The sequence below is a fragment of the Hoplias malabaricus genome, chromosome X1 (assembly GCF_029633855.1).
Source record: "Hoplias malabaricus isolate fHopMal1 chromosome X1, fHopMal1.hap1, whole genome shotgun sequence".
NCBI lineage: Eukaryota > Metazoa > Chordata > Actinopteri > Characiformes > Erythrinidae > Hoplias > Hoplias malabaricus.
Window position 1 is genome coordinate 23,984,851 of NC_089818.1, and position 22,601 is coordinate 24,007,451.

The 22,601-nt window shown below is 44.8% G+C and overlaps 1 protein-coding gene across 1 annotated transcript in view; it reads right to left on the minus strand.

Annotated features, from left to right (window-relative positions):
• Window positions 1-20,352, minus strand: part of LOC136675491 (partitioning defective 3 homolog) — a 128,060-nt gene extending 107,708 nt beyond the window's left edge. Inside the window, exons 1-4 of the mRNA XM_066652041.1 lie at window positions 20,284-20,352; window positions 12,551-12,749; window positions 11,153-11,334; window positions 7,004-7,147 (exon numbers count right to left, since the gene is read on the minus strand). Of these exons, the coding sequence (XP_066508138.1) occupies window positions 7,004-7,147; window positions 11,153-11,334; window positions 12,551-12,749; window positions 20,284-20,352 (594 nt within the window). The remainder of the gene's footprint in view (window positions 1-7,003; window positions 7,148-11,152; window positions 11,335-12,550; window positions 12,750-20,283) is intronic.
• Between the last annotated feature and the right edge of the window lie 2,249 nt (window positions 20,353-22,601).

Here is a 22,601-nt window from a genome sequence, read left to right on the forward strand (position 1 = left end):
CCTCCTTTTTAACCGAGGTTTCTCCAGTTGTGGGTCTTCTCCAGTGGTGTGTAACTGAGGGCCATGAAGGATACGTCTGTTGGGTCCTCGAAATGGCTCGGAACGTAGGCTGCATTTCTAGGCTGTACACGAAGGATCCTTCACATTAGAACACACTTCTATGACTCAGCGGCTGAGAAATGCACCCGAGCTCGGCTTCAGCCTCGGCCTTTAAAGGCATCTGTGCACCGGTGTATACACACATCAGTGTATCACATCTGCCACAGCCAGTACACTTCATATTTCCCTCGCTGTATCAAAAGACGGCTAAACGCCACTCCCTCATCGAGTTCTAAATGAATGGGAGTGAATGATGCGAAATGGATAAAAACCCTAACGTCCAATATCTTCCTGTAATTTTAAAAAGTAGAATGATGTATTTCACTAAAAAAATAAATAAAAAATATCAATACATTAGTTTTATTTGTCGTAAGCAGTAAGTCATTTTTACCATGTCCCTAAAAACAAGTGTGTGTCGTACCTGGCACACACACACACACACACAGAGGTAGTGGTTAGTGTAAGGCAAATGCTAATAGCACTGGGCGTGTGTGTGTGTTTGTGTTCTCCTGGTTTGTGGGTTGCTCTGCATGGGGCAGTCGGTCAATGACTTTCATGCTCTTGACGTAGTTATGAAAAATGTGTCACAAAGGAAACACACACACACACACACACACACACACAGGAAGAAATGTAAGAGTACTGTACACACACTGCAGACTCAATGGTTGGGGATTTTAAAGGAAGCTATAACAATGAGTTCTAGCTCTTTAATCAACACTGTGTGTGTGTGTGTGTGGGCAGTGATTGTAGATGAACGGGTGATTAACTCGGTCCACTGTGGGGCATTATAATCCAAACAGAAGCACAGACAGACGCCAAACGCACAATGAGGCTGAATAGGCTTCAGTCACAAACTCTATCTCTGAACTGAAATGAGAAAATACACAGAGCGAGAGAGAAAATGAAAAAGTGTATTCTTTTCATGACTTTCCATCATCCTGCTCTATACACTCTGATAAAGAGACTGTCTGTCTCTGTGTGTGTGTGTGTGTGTGTGTGAGAGAGAGAGAGAGAGAATAGAGAATGGAGATGAAAAGAACACTCAGGAACGAGGTAAAGATGAGAAACCACAAACCAGCTCAATTACAGAGCTACAGCAACACCTACTGGAGAGAGAAAGGATATAGAGAAGATGGGAACAAGAGATAACAGGAGAGAGAGAGAGATAAAAAGATAGACAGAGAGAGAGAGATAAAGAGATAGAGACAGAAATAGAGACAAAAAGAGAGAGAGATAAAGAGAGAGAGACAGATAAATAGAGACAGAGACAGACAGAGAGAGAGAGAGAGATAAAGAGAGAGAGACAGATAAATAGAGACAGAGAGAGAGATAGAGAGCGAGACAGATAGAGACAGAGAGAGAGAGATAAAGAGAGAGACAGAATAAAGGCAGAATGGGAGTAGGAAAGAGAGGGTGAGAGGGTGAGAGAGAGGGAAGTGTGATAAAAAGAAGGAATGTAAGACAAAAAAAAGGAAAAGGAGAAAGAGTAAAATAGGAAGAGTGGGGAGAGGAGGGGGGATGTAAAAGGAGTGTGAGATTTTAACTTCGAAAGGAGAGATTTACAGCTGCACTCTTAAAACCAATGATATATTACACACACACACACACACTCACTATCCTTCACACAGATGCTCACACGTGTTTAGAAAGTAAGACCCCCTAACAGCCCTGGGCCTATAACTGATAAACTAATGAATTGAATTTCATTGTGAACTGAGTGTTTATTTTAACAGGCGTAACTTTAACGCTAAGGTTCAGCGGTCCAGGAAACTCACAGACCAATCGCATGGATTGTACATACCTCATGTGATATTAATCACCCAATCAGAACACTTCCCAAGGCCTGTGTTCACAGATAAAGTCCCGCACGTAAAACAAAGGAGCCGATCAATTTACTGGTTATGGATAAAACCCCACCTTCCAGCAAACAAAGAGCCAATGAGCTTTCTGGTGACTCCGCGAGTGACGGAGGGCCGACGATGCTGTGGCGCTAGTGGGGAAAAGCAATAATGTCCAGTGCCACTAAGAATCAAGTCTTTAGAGACTACTTTCACATAAAAGTTTTATTCTGTTTTATCTTTAAATTTTACTTAAAAGTAGTAAAGTAACATTTTACTGTGTAAAGTTCTGTGAATTGAACAAACTGTAATCGTGCTTTGAGTCAGAGCTACTTCCACAAACAGGACACGGCACTGACTCATCACCCACGTCAGGCCTGAGGTTCTGGACTTTGGCTTAAGACAGTTTCCTCCAATCGGTCCGCACTGAATCTGAATGAAAGACCCCTGGTGTAGGGTGTTGTCATTAGGGGTTAAATAGTAGATGTGTGGATATCACTGAATCATCTGCCAATTAAACCACTTGCTTTAAATCACAGTGAAAACACATCCTCCATGAAAACTTATAGAGTCAATATGTACTGAGTACTGTCTCTCTCTGCGCCTCTGTATCTGTCTCTCTCTCTACGCCTTTGTCTCTGTCTCTTTCTGCGCCTCTGTCTGTCTATCTGCCTCTCTCTCTCTGTGCCTCTGTCTCTGTCTCTCTCTCTACGCCTTTGTCTCTGTCTCTTTCTGCGCCTGTCTGTCTCTCTCTCTCTCTCTGCGCCTCTGTCGCTGTCTCTCTCTCTCTCTCTGTCTATCTGCCTCTCTCTCTCTGTGTCTCTGTCTCTGTCTCTCTCTCTACGCCTTTGTCTCTGTCTCTTTCTGCGCCTCTGTCTGTCTATCTGCCTCTCTCTCTCTGTGCCTCTGTCTCTGTCTCTCTCTCTACGCCTTTGTCTCTGTCTCTTTCTGCGCCTGTCTGTCTCTTTTCTCTCTCTGCGCCTCTGTCGCTGTCTCTCTCTCTCTCTCTGTCTATCTGCCTCTCTCTCTCTGTGTCTCTGTCTCTGTCTCTCTCTCTACGCCTTTGTCTCTGTCTCTTTCTGCGCCTGTCTGTCTCTCTCTCTCTCTCTGCGCCTCTCTCTGTCTATCTGCCTCTCTCTCTCTGTGCCTCTGTCTCTGTCTCTCTCTCTCTGCCTGCCTGTCTCTCTGTCTCTCTGCCTCTCTCTCTCTCTGCCTGCCTGTCTCTCTCTCTCTGTGTGCCTCTGTCTCTGTCTCTCTCTGCCTCTCTCTCTCTCTGCCTGCCTCTGTCTCTCTCTCTCTCTGTGCCACTCTGTCTCTCTGCCTCTCTCTCTCTCTGCCTGCCTCTGTCTCTCTCTCTCTCTCTCTGCGCCTCTGTCTCTCTGCCTCTCTCTCTCTCTGCCTGCCTCTGTCTCTCTCTCTCTCTACGCCTCTCTCTGTCTCTCTGCCTCTCTCTCTCTCTCTGCGCCTCTGTCTCTCTGCCTCGCTCTCTCTCTGCCTGCCTCTGTCTCTCTCTCTCTCTCTCTGTGCCACTCTGTCTCTCTGCCTCTCTCTCTCTCTGCCTGCCTCTGTCTCTCTCTCTCTCTCTCTGCGCCTCTGTCTCTCTGCCTCTCTCTCTCTCTGCCTGCCTCTGTCTCTCTCTCTCTCTACGCCTCTCTCTGTCTCTCTGCCTCTCTCTCTCTCTCTGCGCCTCTGTCTCTCTGCCTCGCTCTCTCTCTCTCGTTTTTTTTCCCCTGGCTTTAAGAGTGAAAGGATGTGTGTTGGGCAACGCTTCTAAACAACTGGACTCAACAGCAGCAATACATCAACATGTCCAAAACAGCCATTAACTCCAGCTCAAGTGAGTCAATTAAATCAACACAGATTGCTTAATCACAGTCTCTCCACACACACACACACAGAGAGAGAGAGAGAGAGAGAGAAAGAGAGTGAGAAAAAGAGAAAGAAAGAGAGAGGGAGAGAGAGGGAGAGAAAGAAAGAGAGTGAGAAAAAGAGAAAGAAAGAGAGAGGGAGAGAAAGAAAGAGAGTGAGAAAAAGAGAAAGAAAGAGAGAGAGGGGAGAGAGGGCAGAAGAGAGAGAGAGAGAAAAAAAGAGAGAGAGAATGAATGAAAATGTAGTGACACAAACGAAGGAGACGGAAAGAGGGGAAGAGAAGAGGGGAACAGGAGAAATAAAGGCGAGGGAGGAGACAGGGAAAAAAAACAGATGAACTCATTCAGAACTAAATGTATGAACATTTAATAATATATATTTAGACTGGAACAGTGATAACTCAAACTGTTATTGACACACGAGAGCGGACGTGTGTTTCAGTGTGACCCACACACACACACACACACACACACACTTAAACTCATTCTGTCAGACTGTGTGCCGGTTCCCACAGTGAATACATTGGGGCTTAGAGCATGTGAATATAAAACAGTCGACAGTCGTTTGAAAAAGCTCAACTGTCCTATGCTCTCCCACACACACAAACACGGCTCGTTTATCCCACACTCAACACAAACACACACAGGCCGTTTATCCTTTGCAGTCCCACACACTCAGCCGCCCACACAGCACTGCGCACTTTCACAGAGGACTTCTGGTAAACGACAGGCACTTCTCTAAAGCTGTGTTCAGTCTGGATCAGTTGTACTTTCAGGGGAAAAGTATCATGTGAACAACTGTGAGACCTGTGACTGTAATCCAGCTTCAAACGGCAACATCTGAGCTTTTATATCCAGTGCAATCAAACGAAAGGCCACATTATCGGGTCTGTTGATTGACTGAGTGCGATAAAGCACACACCCAAGGGTTGATATGGCATACTTTACAAACGGGGGGCTGCAAAGGGGAAGCATTGGGTTTGCCCACCCACTAATTCACCAGTCATCCAAAGCATTAAAACATCCACATGTATTATTTGTGTGGTGGATCATTCTCAGTGTTGCCTTGGTTCGAGTGGATCAGACACAGCAGTGCTGCTGGAGTTTCAGTAATAAAGAAACAAACAAACAGTGCTTGCTCATTGGCCATTCTATTAGACACGCCCACCTAGAAGTTAGAGCCAGTAGCTGAGGTGTTTAAAACTCCAGCAGCACTGCTGTGTCTGATCCACTCGCACCAGCTCTACGCATACAGACAAGACACCAGCAGTCACCAGTCTGTGTCACTGTCGTGCTGACAATGACCCACCCCTCAAACCAATACCCACATATTCTGACCACTGAAGTATAGGGTTAAAACTTGGAGAACAACAGATGGACTATAGTCTGTAACTGTAGAACCACAAAGGGCACTTATCAGTTCAGGCTGTGGCGTGTTACGCTACGTCAGACCACGTGATTGTACTTTACACTACAACATGTCAGTCCACACAAGTGTACTTTATGCTACGGCACGTCAATCCACGTGGTGGCACTTTGTGCAACGGCACGTCAGTCCAAGCAGTTGTACTTTACACTTCGGCACATCAGACCACATGGTGGCGCTTTACACTATGGCACGTCAGTCCACGGTGTGGCACTTTACGCTATGGCATGTCAGTCCACGAGTTTGTAATTTACGCTACGGCACATGAGTCCACACGGTTGTACTTTACGCTACAGCACGTCAGACCACATACACTACGGCACATCAGTCCACAAGGTTGTACTTTACGCTACGGCACATCAGACCACACGGTGGCGCTTTACCCTACAGCACCTCAGTCTAAACATTGTTTATGTTATGCCACTTCAGGCCAGAGTCTGGCAACTCAGGTGACAGTGATTCAGTTAAAGCTATGGACAGTCAGTCCAGGCTGTGGCTATGGAGCTTCAGTGCTGTTTCATTCAAGGCTATGACTTTTAGTCAACGATATCACATTTCACACCAGGCTAGTTTGGATGGAAATTTCTATTTTGGCAAATACACCAATACACAATTCAGAGGGGGCTTTGACTTTCACAAGAAACTAAAATAAATTCAGCACTGATACTCCTCACAGAATCATCCTCCTTCAACTCTGAGGGGTTTTGGCAGTTTATTTTATTAACTACAGAGAAATTGCGCAATGTTCTGTGAGCTGTGCCAGCACTATTTTATGACCAGCATTTATCATAACCATATGAGTATTTGTGAAAATCTATTTCCCGAAAGAATGCAATATCTAGTGCTGCTTAGTTCTCATTTCATATTAATATCAGGGCAAATCCAAGCCTAACTTTTACTAACATTTACTGACGGACACAATATGATCAGCTCACATCTGAATGAAAGGAATATGGAGTGTTTCCATTTGGAATTTGATTGTATACAGTTTGTAGTGAAACAGAAGACAGAGGTTTGTGTGTTTGATGAAAAGAGAGTAAACATGTCGTTCAGATGAACACTGATGGGTTTTATAACAAATGACTGGGGCAAAGTAAGCAACAGATATATTCTCTTTGAGGTGACTATGTAAACATGAGGTTTACTAGGGTTAAGACGATGCCCTACACAAAGCGCAAAAGGCTTCCTTCAGCATAATGCTCTAAAAAGCCATTTTGTCACATTCTAATCGCAAAAAAAGCGGTCGCAAAATTGCAAAAAGGGATTTTATTTTTCATGATTAGCTTTTTCATTCATTCATTCATTATCTGTAACCCTTACCCAGTTCAGGGTCGCGGTGGGTCCAGAGCCTACCTGGAATCATTGGGCACAAGGCGGGAATACACCCTGGAGGGGGCGCCAGTCCTTCAAAGGGCGACACACACTCACACATTCACTCACACCTACAGATACTTTTGAGTCGCCAATCCACCTACCAACGTATGTTTTTGGACTGTGGGAGGAAACCGGAGCACCCGGAGGAAATGATTAGCTTACAATTAAAATTTACAATTAATCTTTATTTTCTACAGATCCCACATATATCTATAAAACTATAAAAACGTATTAACCACCTGTAAACTGGGCGGTTTTTATCAGTGCACTGTAGCACATGAAATACTCTCACTCTCTTATTGTTAATAAAACCTAGTGAGGGAAAGCACTGTTTAATGCTTCACTATGAATTAAAGCTGATGAACTCTTTCTCGTGACTTGATCCTAAACCGTACCTGTTCCTGGCGCTCGAGCCAGCGGTCCACCATGGGGTGATTGGCGCTTAACGAGGAGCGAGCGGTTTCCCTCTGAAACTCTCTCTGATTGTTCCAGTGACCTGCATCCCGAGGAAGACTCCGATATGTATCCAAACCTCGGCCCTGAGAGAGAGAGAAAGAGACAGAGACAGAGAGAGAGAAAGAGAGAGAGAGAGAGAGAGAATTTAAAAAACAGTTCTCGTGTTTGTTTATATAAACACTTTATACCAATTTCTACAAGCTTTTATTTTCTCATAAATACGTGACAGTAACCTGCAATTTCAAGTGTTTTTCATTTCTGAAAATGTTTTACAAAATTAAATTGCTCTGACCATGCCCTTTTCATGCCCTAAACACCTCAAATTTAAACGCAAAGCTTTAGAACAGAGTCCACGGATCATTCTCGACAGCCATGGAGTGATGTAGAAGTCACATTAATTCTTTATCTGGCTGTTTACACAGAGTCAATATGGACTGGATTTGAATACCACACACTTTTAAACCTAAAGGCGCTGCAAAGGGTTCTTTGACCGATACCATAAAAGATCCACTTTTGTTTCTATGAAGAACCAGGTTTAAGAGCTGTGTGAGTGTGAAGAACCTTTTAAAGGTTTAAAAATCCATCACTTTACCATAAGGTTTTTTCATATTTTTTACCCAATCAAACATATCAGCAAAAATGGTTCTTTATGGAGCTAAAAGTTTTTCTTTTATGGCATTGTTCAAAAAACCTTTTGTAGCAGTTTAATTTTAAAAAGGCATAGGAAAGTGGCCCAAATCTGATTTTGATTTTTTTTTTGTTGTTGTTGTTCACACAGCCACACAATTCACATTTGTGTCACATATGAACAGATCAGATTTGATCCACTTTTACCTGCAGAGAGAGAGAGAGAGAGAGAGAGAGAGAGAGAGAGAGAGAGAGAGAGAAAGAGACACACAGAGAGAGACACACAGAGAGAGACACACAGAGAGAGAGACACAGAGAGAGACACACAGAGAGAGACACACACAGAGAGAGAGAGAGAGAGAGAGAGAGAAAGAGACACACAGAGAGAGACACACAGAGAGAGAGACACACAGAGAGAGAGACACACAGAGAGAGAGACACACAGAGAGAGACACACAGAGAGAGAGACACACAGAGAGAGAGACACACAGAGAGAGAGACACACAGAGAGAGAGACACACAGAGAGAGAGACACACAGAGAGAGACACACAGAGAGAGACACACAGAGAGAGACACACAGAGAGAGACACACAGAGAGAGACACACAGAGAGAGACACACACAGAGAGAGACACACAGAGAGAGAGAGAGAGACAGATAGAGAGAGACACAAAGAGAGAGAGAGAGAGAGAGAGAGAGAGAGACACACAGCACAGAGAGAGATAGAGAGAGAGACACAGAGAGATAGAGAGAGAGACACACAGAGAGATAGAGAGAGAGAGAGACAGTGACAGAGTGCGAGGAGGGTCCAACAGGAAGCACAGGTTCATAAATCTGAGGTTGTGGGCTTTATGACTAGGTTGCAGTAATCATCAGTCTGTTAGAACAGCGTCAGAAGGAGAGATGATGGCATAGCTGCACACACAAATCAAGTTAACTTCCCAAACACACAGTGTCAATAAATCAGAGTGTGTGTGTGCGTGTGTGTGTGTGTGTGTGTGTGTGTGTGTGTGCAGCTGTGAGAAAGACAAGGCCAGTTCTAACATTCACCAAACTGCAGGGAGTTCACAGAGATGGAGAAGGTCCAGACCAGGTCTTACACTACTGTAAAGTTGGGGCATGGTGAACTAAGCCGAGCTGCTGAATCTCTGCAGAGCTACACCTGCAAACGTTCACTACAGAGCGCACACTTCCACCACTCCAACACTGCTGATTCAGCGCAATTCTCCAAGCTTGCTCTACGGAAATCCCTCAATATTGCAAGCTTGCAATACCTTATTACCTCCACATTCAGTCCATCATTAGCTGAGGCATAGCCAGTATAACTATGCGGCTACGGTTTACTGTGATACAGTCACACAACCCAGTCTCATTCAGTTTCTCAGGTTTATTACACAGGAAATGAACATTAATATTGAAAATCCTATATTATTAGAGCTTTTCCCTCTCAAATTGCCTGGTTTTGGTTAGGGGCAGCCAATCAGAAGAAAGCTCATGGGTCATTTTCACCAGCAAATATCCAACATTATGTGGGAAAATTGTTATTTATATCTAAAGATTCATTCAATCATTCATTCATTCATTGTCTGTAACCCTTATCCAGTTCAGGGTTGCGGTAGGTCCAGAGCCTACCTGGAATCAATGGGCGCAAGGCAGGAATACACCCTGGAGCGGGCGCCAGTCCTTCACAGGGCAACACACACACACACTCACACATTCACTCACACCTACGGACACTTTTGAGTCTCCAATCCACCTACCAACGTGTGTTTTTGGAAACTGTTTGAGGAAACCCACGTGAACATGGAGAGAACACACCACACTCCTCACAGACAGTCACCCGGAGGAAACCCATGCAGACACAGGGAGAACACACTACACTCCTCACAGACAGTCACCCAGAGGAAACCCACGCAGACACAGGGAGAACACACTACACTCCTCACAGACAGTCACCCGGAGGAAACCCACGCAGACACAGGGAGAACACACCACACTCCTCACAGACAGTCACCCGGAGGAAATCCACGCAGACACAGGGAGAACACACCACACTCCTCACAGACAGTCGCCCAGAGGAAACCCACGCAGACACAGAGAGAACACACCACACTCCTCACAGACAGTCACCCAGAGGAAACCCACGCAGACACAGAGAGAACACACCACACTCCTCACAGACAGTCACCCGGAGGAAATCCACGCAGACACAGAGAGAACACACCACACTCCTCACAGACAGTCACCCAGAGGAAACCCACGCAGACACAGGGAGAACACACCACACTCCTCACAGGCAGTCACCCGGAGGAAACCCACGCAGACACAGAGAGAACACACCACACTCCTCACAGACAGTCACCCGGAGGAAACCCACGCAGACACAGGGAGAACACACCACACTCCTCACAGACAGTCACCCAGAGGAAACCCACGCAGACACAGGGAGAACACACCACACTCCTCACAGACAGTCACCCGGAGGAAACTCACGCAGACACAGGGAGAACACACCACACTCCTCACAGACCCACAACCTCCAGGTCCTGGTGCTGTGTGACAGCTACACTCCCTGCTGCCCCACAGTGCCACCCACTATCTACAGATTGCAACTCTGCAATAAAGTGTGAATCCCATTTCACCCCTTGGCCACTACCACTTAGTCCTAACCCTCCATTTTACCTATGGATACGATGTCTCAATTCTTGTTGGGAAACACTCATACTTTATCTACACAAGGTTGTACCTACACAAGCTTCTGTAACACAGGCCCTGGCTGTCTGCGTTTATTTAGTGAACATCTGCATTCATCTCTCTGTAATACAGGGCATAATATAAGCCAGATGGGGTTGGACACTTATTTTGCTGAAAAAGAGCAATGTACGGCATCCAGAGAGTCGTATAGAGGCGAAAGGTGATAAGTTCAGTGAGGGAGTAGATCAGGGAGCAAGAGTAGGAAACTTAAATAAAGCAGCTCCATGTAGAATCCAACAGAGACCTTCCTCGCTCTTCTGTGAGGCCCAGCAGACATTTTCTCATGGTCAGAAATACCTAACCTTGCCCTGTTCTGCCATTACTGAACACATGAAATATTATCCAGTAATAATAACGGCTACATAGAGTTGAGAGCAAAGGTTTTGATTTAGGACGATTGCAGTCACCACTCCAGCTCATCCCAAAAGTACTGGATGGTGCTCCATCACTAGGGGAAACGGTCTAGCAGTGAGCATGGACACTTCAGGGTCATTAGTTACTGCTCCAATGCGTAACACTTCGGCCTGTGCTTTTTTTAATAAAACACTAGGTTATTAGAAAGTGAGTTGACACTTTAGAGGGAGGAATTATTTTTATTTTTCAGCCAATAACAGTGAAGGAGCCTTAAAAAAAAAAAAAAAAGCTTGGTCTGAGTCACAGCTCAATTTGATTTGAGTGGGGACCTACACCGTGAGCCTGAGCTGTACCTTTCTCTCCAAGCTGCTGGTCCCGGTGGAATAGCGCGGTTTCAGGAAGCCAGGCGTGGTGGACCAGCGTGTGGGGTTCTTTCTGGAGGGTTCTTCAGGCTGAGAGCGAGGCTCAGAGAACGTTATTGCTGCCAAGCTCAACAGCGCAGGATCACTACTGCGTCTCACGTGCAATGGCATGTCTGGGAGAGAGAGAGAGAGAGAGAGAGACAGACAGAGAAAGAGAAAGAGAGAGAGACAGACAGACAGAGAGAGAAATGAAAAAGAGAGAGAGAGAGAGAGAGAGAGAGAGAGAGAGACAGAGAAAGAGAAAGAGAGAGAGACAGACAGACAGAGAGAGAAATGAAAAAGAGAGAGAGAGAGAGAGAGAGAGAGAGAGACAGACAGACAGAGAGAAATGAAAAAGAGAGAGAGAGAGAGGAGAGAAAGAGAGACAGAGAGAGACAGAGAGAGAGGTGAAAGAGAGACAGGAGAGAGAGAGAGAGTAAGAGAGAGAGAGGAGAAAGAATAAGAGAGAGATAGGAGAAAGAGAGAGACAGACAGGGTGAGAGAGAAAGAGAGCAAGAGAGAGGAGAAAGAGAGACAGAGAGTGAGAAAGAGAGACAGACAGAGAGAGAGAGACAGACAGACAGAGAAATGAAAGAGAGAGAGAGAGAGAGGGGAGAGAGAGAGACAGAGAGAGAGTAAGAGAGAGAGGAGAAAAGAGAGTCAGAGAGTGAGAGAGAAAGAGAGTAAGAGAGAGAGAGGAGAAAGAGAGAGACAGAGTGAGAGAGAGAGGAGAAAGAAAGAGAGAGAGAGAGATTGATTAACCAAATTTTCATGATAATATTGGAACCCAAATCACTTCCCTCATGATTTGATGCGTGTAATTGTACTACATCTGTGCAGTTACACACCAACAGAAACATCTTACACAACATACGATTGCACACTTTAGTGTCGCTCTCCCCTGGAGCTTAAGACTGAGTGTTTCTCTCCCACAGAAATCAGGCTTAAGTGACTTTGTCAGAGTGTCCCACCACTATATAGTTTAGGATTAAGTGTCTCTCTCTATACAATTAAAGCTTTAGTTTCCCTCTCCCATAGGGTTTGGTCTTTAGTGTCCTCCCATAGAAATAAGGCTTTAGTGTTCCACTACCTTATCTCTGTCTCTCTCTTTCGTCCTGTGTGTGTGTGTGTGTGTGTGTGTGTGTGTGTGGTCCTGCTGTAAGCTTTGGTGTTAAAAGTGTGCATAGTTTCCACCAGTCGGTTTTCTGTGGTGCACACAGCAGCAGATTCTGGTCTGTGGTGAGCAACAAAATCCAAGACAGATTGGACTGAGACCTGAAAATACAATTTCCTCCAGTGATTCATTCCGTCTTATTAGTGTTTCAGAAGAACACTCAGAGTGGTACGTACTGGTGCGGAGAGTGGAGGGGGTGACCTCTATCTCACTGTTGGGTTGTGCACTGTAGGTGTGGAAGGGCTGGAAGGCAGAGAGCGGAGTGGAGGAGGAAACATCTGCAGAGAAGAGGTCTGGAGACTGGGTACCAGTAGAACTCGCACTCGTCCCATCACCTCCAACATGAGGCTCCTGCTCCTCATACACTGCCACCAACTACAGAGAGAGAGAGAGAGAGAAATTAATAACAGAACAACCAGACAATATTGCTGAACTGCACATTTTTCTTCAAATATATTTTGCATTATTCATTCAGGGAAACACAGAGTCGCAGTCACAGCTGCAGGGTCCTGGAGGTTGTGGTTTTGAGTCCCGCGCTGGGTGACTGTCTGTGAGGAGTGTGGTGTGTTCTCCCTGTGTCTGCGTGGGTTTCCTCCGGGTGACTGTCTGTGAGGAGTGTGGTGTGTTCTCTCTGTGTCTGCGTGGGTTTCCTCCGGGTGACTGTCTGTGAGGAGTGTGGTGTGTTCTCTCTGTGTCTGCGTGGGTTTCCTCCGGGTGACTGTCTGTGAGGAGTGTGGTGTGTTCTCTCTGTGTCTGCGTGGGTTTCCTCCGGGTGACTGTCTGTGAGGAGTGTGGTGTGTTCTCTCTGTGTCTGCGTGGGTTTCCTCCGGGTGACTGTCTGTGAGGAGTGTGGTGTGTTCTCTCTGTGTTTGCGTGGGTTTCCTCCGGGTGACTGTCTGTGAGGAGTGTGGTGTGTTCTCTCTGTGTCTGCGTGGGTTTCCTCCGGGTGACTGTCTGTGAGGAGTGTGGTGTGTTCTCTCTGTGTCTGCGTGGGTTTCCTCCGGGTGACTGTCTGTGAGGAGTGTGGTGTGTTCTCTCTGTGTCTGCGTGGGTTTCCTCCGGGTGACTGTCTGTGAGGAGTGTGGTGTGTTCTCCCTGTGTCTGCGTGGGTTTCCTCCGGGTGACTGTCTGTGAGGAGTGTTGTGTGTTCTCTCTGTCTGCGTGGGTTTCCACCGGGTGACTGTCTGTGAGGAGTGTTGTGTGTTCTCTGTGTCTGCGTGGGTTTCCTCCGGGTGACTGTCTGTGAGGAGTGTGGTGTGTTCTCCCTGTGTCTGCGTGGGTTTCCTCCGGGTGACTGTCTGTGAGGAGTGTGGTGTGTTCTCTCTGTGTCTGCGTGGGTTTCCTCCGGGTGAATGTCTGTGAGGAGTGTGGTGTGTTCTCTGTGTCTGTGTGGGTTTCCTCCGGGTGACTGTCTGTGAGGAGTGTGGTGTGTTCTCCCTGTGTCTGCGTGGGTTTCCTCCAGGTGACTGTCTGTGAGGAGTGTGGTGTGTTCTCTCTGTGTCTGCGTGGGTTTCCTCCGGGTGACTGTCTGTGAGGAGTGTGGTGTGTTCTCTGTGTCTGTGTGGGTTTCCTCCGGGTGACTGTCTGTGAGGAGTGTGGTGTGTTCTCTCTGTGTCTGCGTGGGTTTCCTCCGGGTGACTGTCTGTGAGGAGTGTGGTGTGTTCTCTCTGTGTCTGCGTGGGTTTCCTCCGGGTGACTGTCTGTGAGGAGTGTTGTGTGTTCTCTCTGTGTTTGCGTGGGTTTCCTCCGGGTGACTGTCTGTGAGGAGTGTGGTGTGTTCTCTCTGTCTGCGCGGGTTTCCTCCGGGTGACTGTCTGTGAGGAGTGTTGTGTGTTCTCTCTGTCTGCGTGGGTTTCCACCGGGTGACTGTCTGTGAGGAGTGTGGTGTGTTCTTCCTGTGTCTGCGCGGGTTTCCTCCGGGTGACTGTCTGTGAGGAGTGTGGTGTGTTCTCTCTGTCTGCGTGGGTTTCCTCCGGGTGACTGTGAGGAGTGTGGTGTGTTCTCTCTGTGTCTGCGTGGGTTTCCTCCGGGTGACTGTCTGTGAGGAGTGTTGTGTGTTCTCTCTGTGTCTGCGTGGGTTTCCTCCGGGTGCTCTTGTTTCCTCCCACGCTCCAAAAACACACGTTGGTAGGTGGATTGGAGACTCAGAAGTGTCCGTAGGTGTGAGTGTGTGAGTGAATGTGTCAGTGTGTCGCCCTGTGAAGGACTGGCACCCCCTCCAGGGTGTGCTCCTGCCTTGCACCAAGTGATTCCAGGTAGGCTCCGGACCCACCGCCGCCCTGAACTGATAAGGGCTACAGACAATGAATGAATGAATTATTCAATTAATAAGATGTAAAGAGTCATTTTAAATGTTATGAAGGATCACAATGTAAATACAAATAACTGGAAAAAAGGACTTTTACCAACAACAACAACAATCAATCAATATATAAATGAATAAATGCTTTTTGTTCTAAGTTCTTCTAGAATGGAGCATTGCACATTAACTAACATTAACTTATTGCACAAACTAATCTTCACAGTATAACTTTACACGTTACTACTCAAAGAAACTACAACTCAAGGTCCACACTGTGTCTCCAAACCAGTGACTTACAGACAACGGCTAAAACCTTCACATTTAATGGAAGTTAATACAGTAATGATTTATTGTAAATAGATTTAGAGCAGTTCTACTCCCCCATTTCTGAGGTCATTTTAACACGACATAAAGGAGAGATGGTGCACAAAACCTGGAACCCCTTTCTCCATTATTTAGAGAATTTATCCTTGTTAGACCTCCCTTAAACCCTCCATTGTACTAACACATTAATTATGTTTAATTCTGTGGTACGCTCCCCATTTCGTTTGAATGACTGCTGCCAATGTGTACGCCCTTCTGAATTCATTTACTTATTTATTATTCTATTTTCTGTCTATTCTTTTTTTGATTTCTGCATCTGTACATGAGAATTGTTAAAACCCTAATAAAAAGATGGTATGTTAAAATGTATGCTTTAATATTTAAATAAAAACAAAAAGCAACAGTGAGATTTTGTCCAAAAACACAGTGGCCACTCTTCCCTATTTCACAATATATTTCAGTCTGTACTCAATAAACAGTAAACTATAAGATTAGCTGTGTGTGTGTGTGTGTGTGTGTGTGTGTGTGTCTTCAATTAGAGCAGTGTTTTGACATTCCCACGTCTGAGTCCCTGAAGACACTGAGGTATTTGGGACAGTGAGGCAACTCTTGCTTTAAAAGAGGCCATCTGATCCTAATCATGTGTGGGAGGGGTGTGTGTGTGTGTATGTGTGTGCATGTGTGTGTGTGTCTGTGTGTGTGTGCGCCTGTCTTTGACGGGTGGTATATGACAGCGTGTGTGTGTGTGTGTGAGAGAGAGAGAGAGAGAGAGAGAGAGAGAAATGAATGATGATTTTGCTTAAATGCCTATTTTTAGCAGAAAGTAGTGTTCAATACGAGAGAACACCTCGGCTCAGTGTTGTTTATAATTAGAAGGGTTTAAAGCCAGTCTGAACAGTCCTGTGTAAATGAAACAATCTGCACTGTTTAATGAGAGTTAAAGGAAATGTCTATAATTGTGGGGAAGCCTTAAGGTGGAGCTGCGTGTTTGAGGGGAAAAAATAACTGTTTTTACAGAAACTCATTTATAACTCAAGGTGTTTAGTTTGTAGCGCTGCTGTTAGCGCAGACCGTCTCCTGAGTTGAGAAATTTCCACCTTAAGTGATTTGAAACTGCAAAAATATGTCAATATTTCCCACCTATGAAGCAGGAATAGAGCAATATCCTCATCTCGGTTAATGCTTTTCAACTTCTGGAGTTCTCTTCGTCGTCTAAACAACTCCAGAGTGAGAAAGCCTAGCGTACCGGACTGAGACACTTTGTTTTTTAATTAATTTACAGGCGCTGGGGTTTGGACTTCACTGGACTTGATGGTGAGGAAATGGTGAGGAAACCTATTATGAATTTTATAAAATGTGTTTTTTGATTACAATCGTGAACTACCACTTTAAATATAAAATAAAACTTTTAAAGTTGTCCCCATTTAAAACCAGTGTTAATATAAATTGTTTACAAAATAAATTATTATTTAAAAATCAGGCTGAAATTATTTTACACACTATTCACTCACAACAACGTACTGCAACAAAGTGATGAGTGTTTTCATGATCCACATTCTACTGAATACCTTTATGTAATCAGTGTATTTTTAATAACGACAGTCTGTTTACACACAATATACAACACGTGTGGATCATTTTGTTAAACTTGAGTTATTACTCCAGTTTCCTAACAAGGAGAGAGAGTGTTCAGTGTGATGCTCACTCTACCCCAGGTCAGTTCAGTGAGGTGCTTCACACATTTAAGGCACGTAAGGCTCCGTGACACACTGAAAGGTTTCTCTAAAATTTACAGTCAAACTAAACAACCGTACTTCGTCTCTGGACCATGTGAGGCGCAGGTTCTCTTTCATGTGTTTATATTTATACCTAGTGAATGTGTAAAGGTACAGGTTTGAACACTGGTTAAATTAGCGTTTACTCCATTTTAGAGCTTCACTGTTGCTACATCACATCCCCCTTTGGTGGTACAAATGTGTGTATCCAAGTCCACCATATCATAACACAACCGTATTCCGCACTCGAGATTTATTCACACTGCGCTTCTTTAACACAGAAACGCATGCAGCAAAAACTGTGACTGGGCCTTGATACAATAACACACAGAGAGCTTGATGTAATTAGAGTATGATGGATGTGTCTATGTACAGCACAAGGACAAAAATGGCCCTGGGCTTGTTTATGAACAATCCAGAATGTCCACCATCCTGTTATAGGTGTCTTATTATAGAGCAGGCCGTATACGTCCCAGTACTGCGTTCACTTCATATGCATGCGGTCTAATGTCTCTCTGGGGGGCTTCATCAGTGTTCCCCCACTGGGCCTGAGAGGGGCATTTGTCTCTAGCACAGGAAAATAGCTGAAAATCTTTCCTTATGTGGGAGTGTAGTGAACGGGAGGAAAAAGGAAACTGAAATTAAAACGACAAAATTCAAAGGCCATTGCACTTTCCACATGTGAATATTTTATAAATAAATTGAAGATGAAATGACTTCATTCACAATGCAGTTTTTCTACTGGAGCACGGGTCATCGACGACAAAAATTAAGATTAAAAAAAAAGCTTCTCACTTAATTTTCAATAATCAACAGTGGGATAATGACACAGAGTCAGATCCGAAATGACAAAGGCACCTGGGAAAAGAAACCTCTTTACTTTACTTTTCTTCACGAACTGTATAAAGAGTCAGAGTTAAAACAAAACGCATTACGGACTTTTCCTTTTCAACTGAAACATGCTCCAGATGAGAAAATGCAAATTAAAACGAGAGGAAAAGAGGTAATACATTAAAGACTAAGAGACAGTTTGAGATTCCATTTTCAGCATTGAACATGCTTTCAGTGCCACAATTAAAACCAAAACTGTCTGCCTTTTCATTTTCAGGCTGTAAAATATTTTAATAGCGAGCGTAACCAATCAGCCAAGGCTGGACATTCCCTTAGACACAACCCCTCACTGCATGATAACCTGAACGATTGAAGAGTGTGGACTAAGGTAAATAATTCTAGAGATATATGTAAACATCTGCACTACGTAATTGCTATCTAGAAACAGAAGTGATCTCATCTCTATATTCAATAGATTTCATCGTTGTGGCAGTAGAACACATTGGCACAAGCGTTTGTGGTTCAAAAATGTACATTAAACTTCTTCCACATGGTTGTAAATGCACCAAATTACACATACAGTGATCCCTTGTTTTTGGCGGGGGATGCGTTCCAAGACCCACCCGCGAAAAACGAATTTCCACAAAGTACAGGAAAAATATATTTATGTATTTAACGAGTATTTGGACTTTTAAAACCCTCCCTGTTACTGTTAACAACCCACCCTTTCTATTAAACAGTCATTCTACAATGTTTTTCAGCTGGAACTACATGTGATATACCACCAGTTTCTTTAATAGAGTCATTCCTAAGCTGTGATTCAGCGTCAGTAAATTTCACTCGGATGTGGACGTGAACACCACATGTACCGTACGTAAGAATTACTTACCGTACTTACTACTTACTAGATTTTCCTTCGTATCCGCAATAAAGCGGCCATAAGCCCCCTTGAAAAAACCCGCGAAGTAGCGAATCCGCGAAAGATGAATATTGCTTTATTCCTGCTCCATAGGTGAGTAATTAACTATATAATATTTATAATTAATATATAAAGATATAATTATTCAAGTGGCTCCTGGGGCTCCCCCTAATGTATTTCATATTTACAGCACTATATTGAAATCAATGAGAAGGGGGAAGGAGGGTGGGTGGTTTCGTACATTACATAGTGCAGTTTCTGAAGCACTGAGCCAGGAGTAGCAACGGCAGGGGCTCTATTCCCTGTTACATCTCAGTGGAGCGTCACAAAAATGTTGAATCTATGATTCTATGGTCAAACTATCACATAGTGTTTCTTTAACAGTTTCTATATTGTAATAAACCTGCCATGAAATTGCTGTAAGGTGTCTTTGTTTTGCTGATGAACAGCTGATGTCTCTGTATTGTTCCCAGTCAGCAGTATATACAGGTCATTACTACCACACTGTCATATCAGCAACACTGCCTGGGAACCAATGCTCAGCCTCATGTACCCACAGGGACTTATTTAACTGTAGCACACACACAGGGAATGCTCTGCTTGTTACATGTGTCCCATATGAGCATAATCAGCGCAATCCATTTTCTCCTCTATTTATGGTGCTTTTCCACTGCTGGTACATACTTGGCCTGGCCCGGTTCACTTTTTGGCACATGGACCCCGGTAGTCTTTCCATGAGCACAGCTTAGCCCTGAAATATAGCTGTGATGTCACAATACACCACCGCTTACAGGAAAAGTGGGCTTTGGAAACCACAATACAGGAGCGGTAATGTTAGGCTTTGTTTACTCGTCATGTATTTGCGTACTGTTGTTGTTTTTAGAGATTAACCACAGCCTCGAGTTCAGACAGATCACTATTGTTTTTCTGTTCCTTGTTGCACAGTCCAGCTCCTGCTGGTTGTCTTTCATTTGCCACCAAACGTGGTCTCTATCTTGGTGATGTAACACAACGGCTAGTTGGTGCCGGTTGTCTGCATTTCTTCATGATTATCAAGTCTCTCTGGCCAATCAGTGCTCTGCGGGGTTTACATTTCTCGTTTAGTCCATACCCGGCTCGTCTGGAGCCATGAGCGAGCAGGTACCAAAAAGGAACCCAGTTCCGGGTGCCAGATAATATTTTTATCTAAAGGAAACGTGAAAAAGCCAACTCGGTTTCTGAGATCATTAAGACGATGAATAAAACTTAAAAATAGACCATTTAAACTCCGTACAAACACTCATTTTTCTCTTCAATTACACCACGACATCTTAAAAAGACACTGAGCTTCTGAATGTAAACAAACCAGAGAGAACTGCAGTTACCCAGAGTTGTAGACATTCCTGTTATTATTATATACTGCTTTATACAAATCTTAATTAGCTTAATTTCATCAATCCATTCTATGTGAAATGTTTTACACAACAGAGGGAAGCTGTCGTTTCTCAATCCCACCCCCACCCCCCCCACACACACAGGCTGCGCAAGTCCCACCGCTGAGTGTCTTCTTGCAGTGTTGAGAATTGTTATTCTGTTTCACAGTAAAACACTGGGGGCTGCTACAGAAACAGAAACACTGATTGAGCTATAAATCTCAGCTAATATACACACTCACTCACTCTCTCTCTCTCGGTTCTGAAGTGGAGAGCATTAGGAAAGGGTTCTGACAGGAAGTTCTCAGGAGATTTCGCTCCCTCACTTCCTGTGCAGATCTCTCACCATGTCGTCTATCCAAAAGGTCGTGACCTCTGAGACTCGCAAACAGTCTGCTTTACACATCAGCCACATACTCTCCTCTCTGGCCGCTCCAGCAGTCAGCAAAGACTGACCACAGCTGTCCCTAGAGCTCCACGACCCATTATGACTGTGTGTGTGTGCAAAGGGGAGATAGGGAGGGGGAAAAACAGGGGAGAGGTAGAAGCAGAAAGACAGAGTGGGGGGGGCAGGGGTGTGTATGAAGTAGTTTCTCAGCCTTTGGTGCAGTAACAGCTTGTGCTCTTCTGGGAAGGCCTTACACTAGATGTTGAGGCACTGCTGTGAGAACTTGATTGCAATCATAAGAACATGAGATGAGGTTTCTGACGCTGAATTTTTAGTGTACGCTTTAAACGACACTAGGTCACGCCAAAATCACTGGATGGAGCTCCCCATTCGACTGGAAGTCCTTAAATATGGATATTATTCAACCTGAATTCCCTAATGGCGCTTTTCCACTGCATGGAACCTACACTCGACTCAGCTTTTTTGCCAAATCAGGTCCTGGTCCCTGGAACCATGTACTTTTTCAGTCCCTGCTCACGCCGGGTTCCAACCGAGCCAAGCAAGTACTTGACTGTGATGTGTGAACACTGCAGAGCGCTGATTGGCTGGAGAGACCTGTCAATCAACACTAAACTCATTCAAATCCTGCACAAACTCAACGCTTGCAAAATCTCTGAAGCAGCTTTCACATTTATTTTAAATCAGACTCATAGCGGCAGTTCGTAAACTTTACCTCGAGGCGTTTTGAAGAGGTTAAAATGCTCCTTGAGCCGATGGTTGATGAAAATTTCCAGTGAAAGCCAAATGTGCAACAAGTAAAAACTGACAAACTGACAAAGCAGATGACTCTTTGCCCTGCTTTAGTTTCGCAGGCAGGTTAGTGGAAGCCAGTCAGCACATTGGGAACAATGCTTACACGGTGCTGAATGTAACCGCAACAGGAACAAAAGAGGGAAACAATGATGAATTAATGAACGAAAGTTTACTGATAAACTCCTGAACCTGCATCTGCTTTCCACATCACATTACTTTCTATTCTTCATCCACTGTACCCTGTGCCCTGCTTTTAAAACACACACACGCATCTGTGCCAGGTACCACAGGAACATGCTGTTGATTAGACTAAATGGCTTTACCATTAGGTGCCACATTCAAAAACAACACATACCACACACTGAGTGTGTGCCTGTGGACTGTGATAATTTCCTGAAATGTGCGTGCAGGAATTAGGGGGCTGCTGCTTGTGTGGTTTTTACCACACTTCAAAAGAAGAAGAAGATGGTGTATGACGGTATATGGAATGTGTCCGTGTGGCAAAGGTCTCTAAAAGTAGCCCAAGACTCCACGCTTCCTCTTCCTGTTTATATACTGTGACCACTTCCTTCCCAAAGGAGGAAACAAGAAGTTGTCATAGAGGGTATGCTTGTTTGAGAGTGCAATTTTGTGTGAGTGTGTGTGTGTGTGTGTGTGTGTGTGTGTGTGTACACCTGTGACATCATAAACTTATCAAGGACCAATCAACAAAAGGTTGATATGGTTTTTCAAAATTGGCAATCATTGGCATAATCATTGCTGGGCAAAGTACACAAATCACGTACTAGAGTTAAAGTAAAGATACCAAAGGTAAAAGTCCTCCATTTAGATTTTCAGTAAAAGTACAAAAGTATTTGTCTTTAAATGTACCTAAGCATCAAAAGTAAAAGTATGATCATTTATTATGGCTCTAATCTTGTGTTACACCAACGTGTGTTTTTGGAGTGTGGGAGGAAACCCACGCAGACACAGAGAGAACACGCCACACTCCTCACAGACAGTCACCCGGAGGAAACCCACGCAAACACAAGGAGAACTCACCACACTCCTCGCAGACAGTCACCTGGAGGAAACCCACGCAGACACAGAGAACACACCACACTCCTCACAGACAGTCACCCGGAGGAAACCCACGCAGACACAGGGAGAACACACCACACTCCTCACAGACAGTCACCCGGAGGAAACCCACGCAGACACAGGGAGAACACACCACACTCCTCACGGACAGTCACCCGGAGGAAACCCACACAGACAGAGAGAACACACCACACTCCTCACAGACAGTCACCCGGAGGAAACCCACGCAGACACAGAGAGAACACACCACACTCCTCACAGACAGTCACCAGGAGCGGGACTCGAACCCACAACCTCCAGGTCCCTGGAGCTGTGACAGAGACACTACCTGCTGCTCCACTGTGCCGCCCACACATACTTTGTACTTCGTAGACTGCGATCTC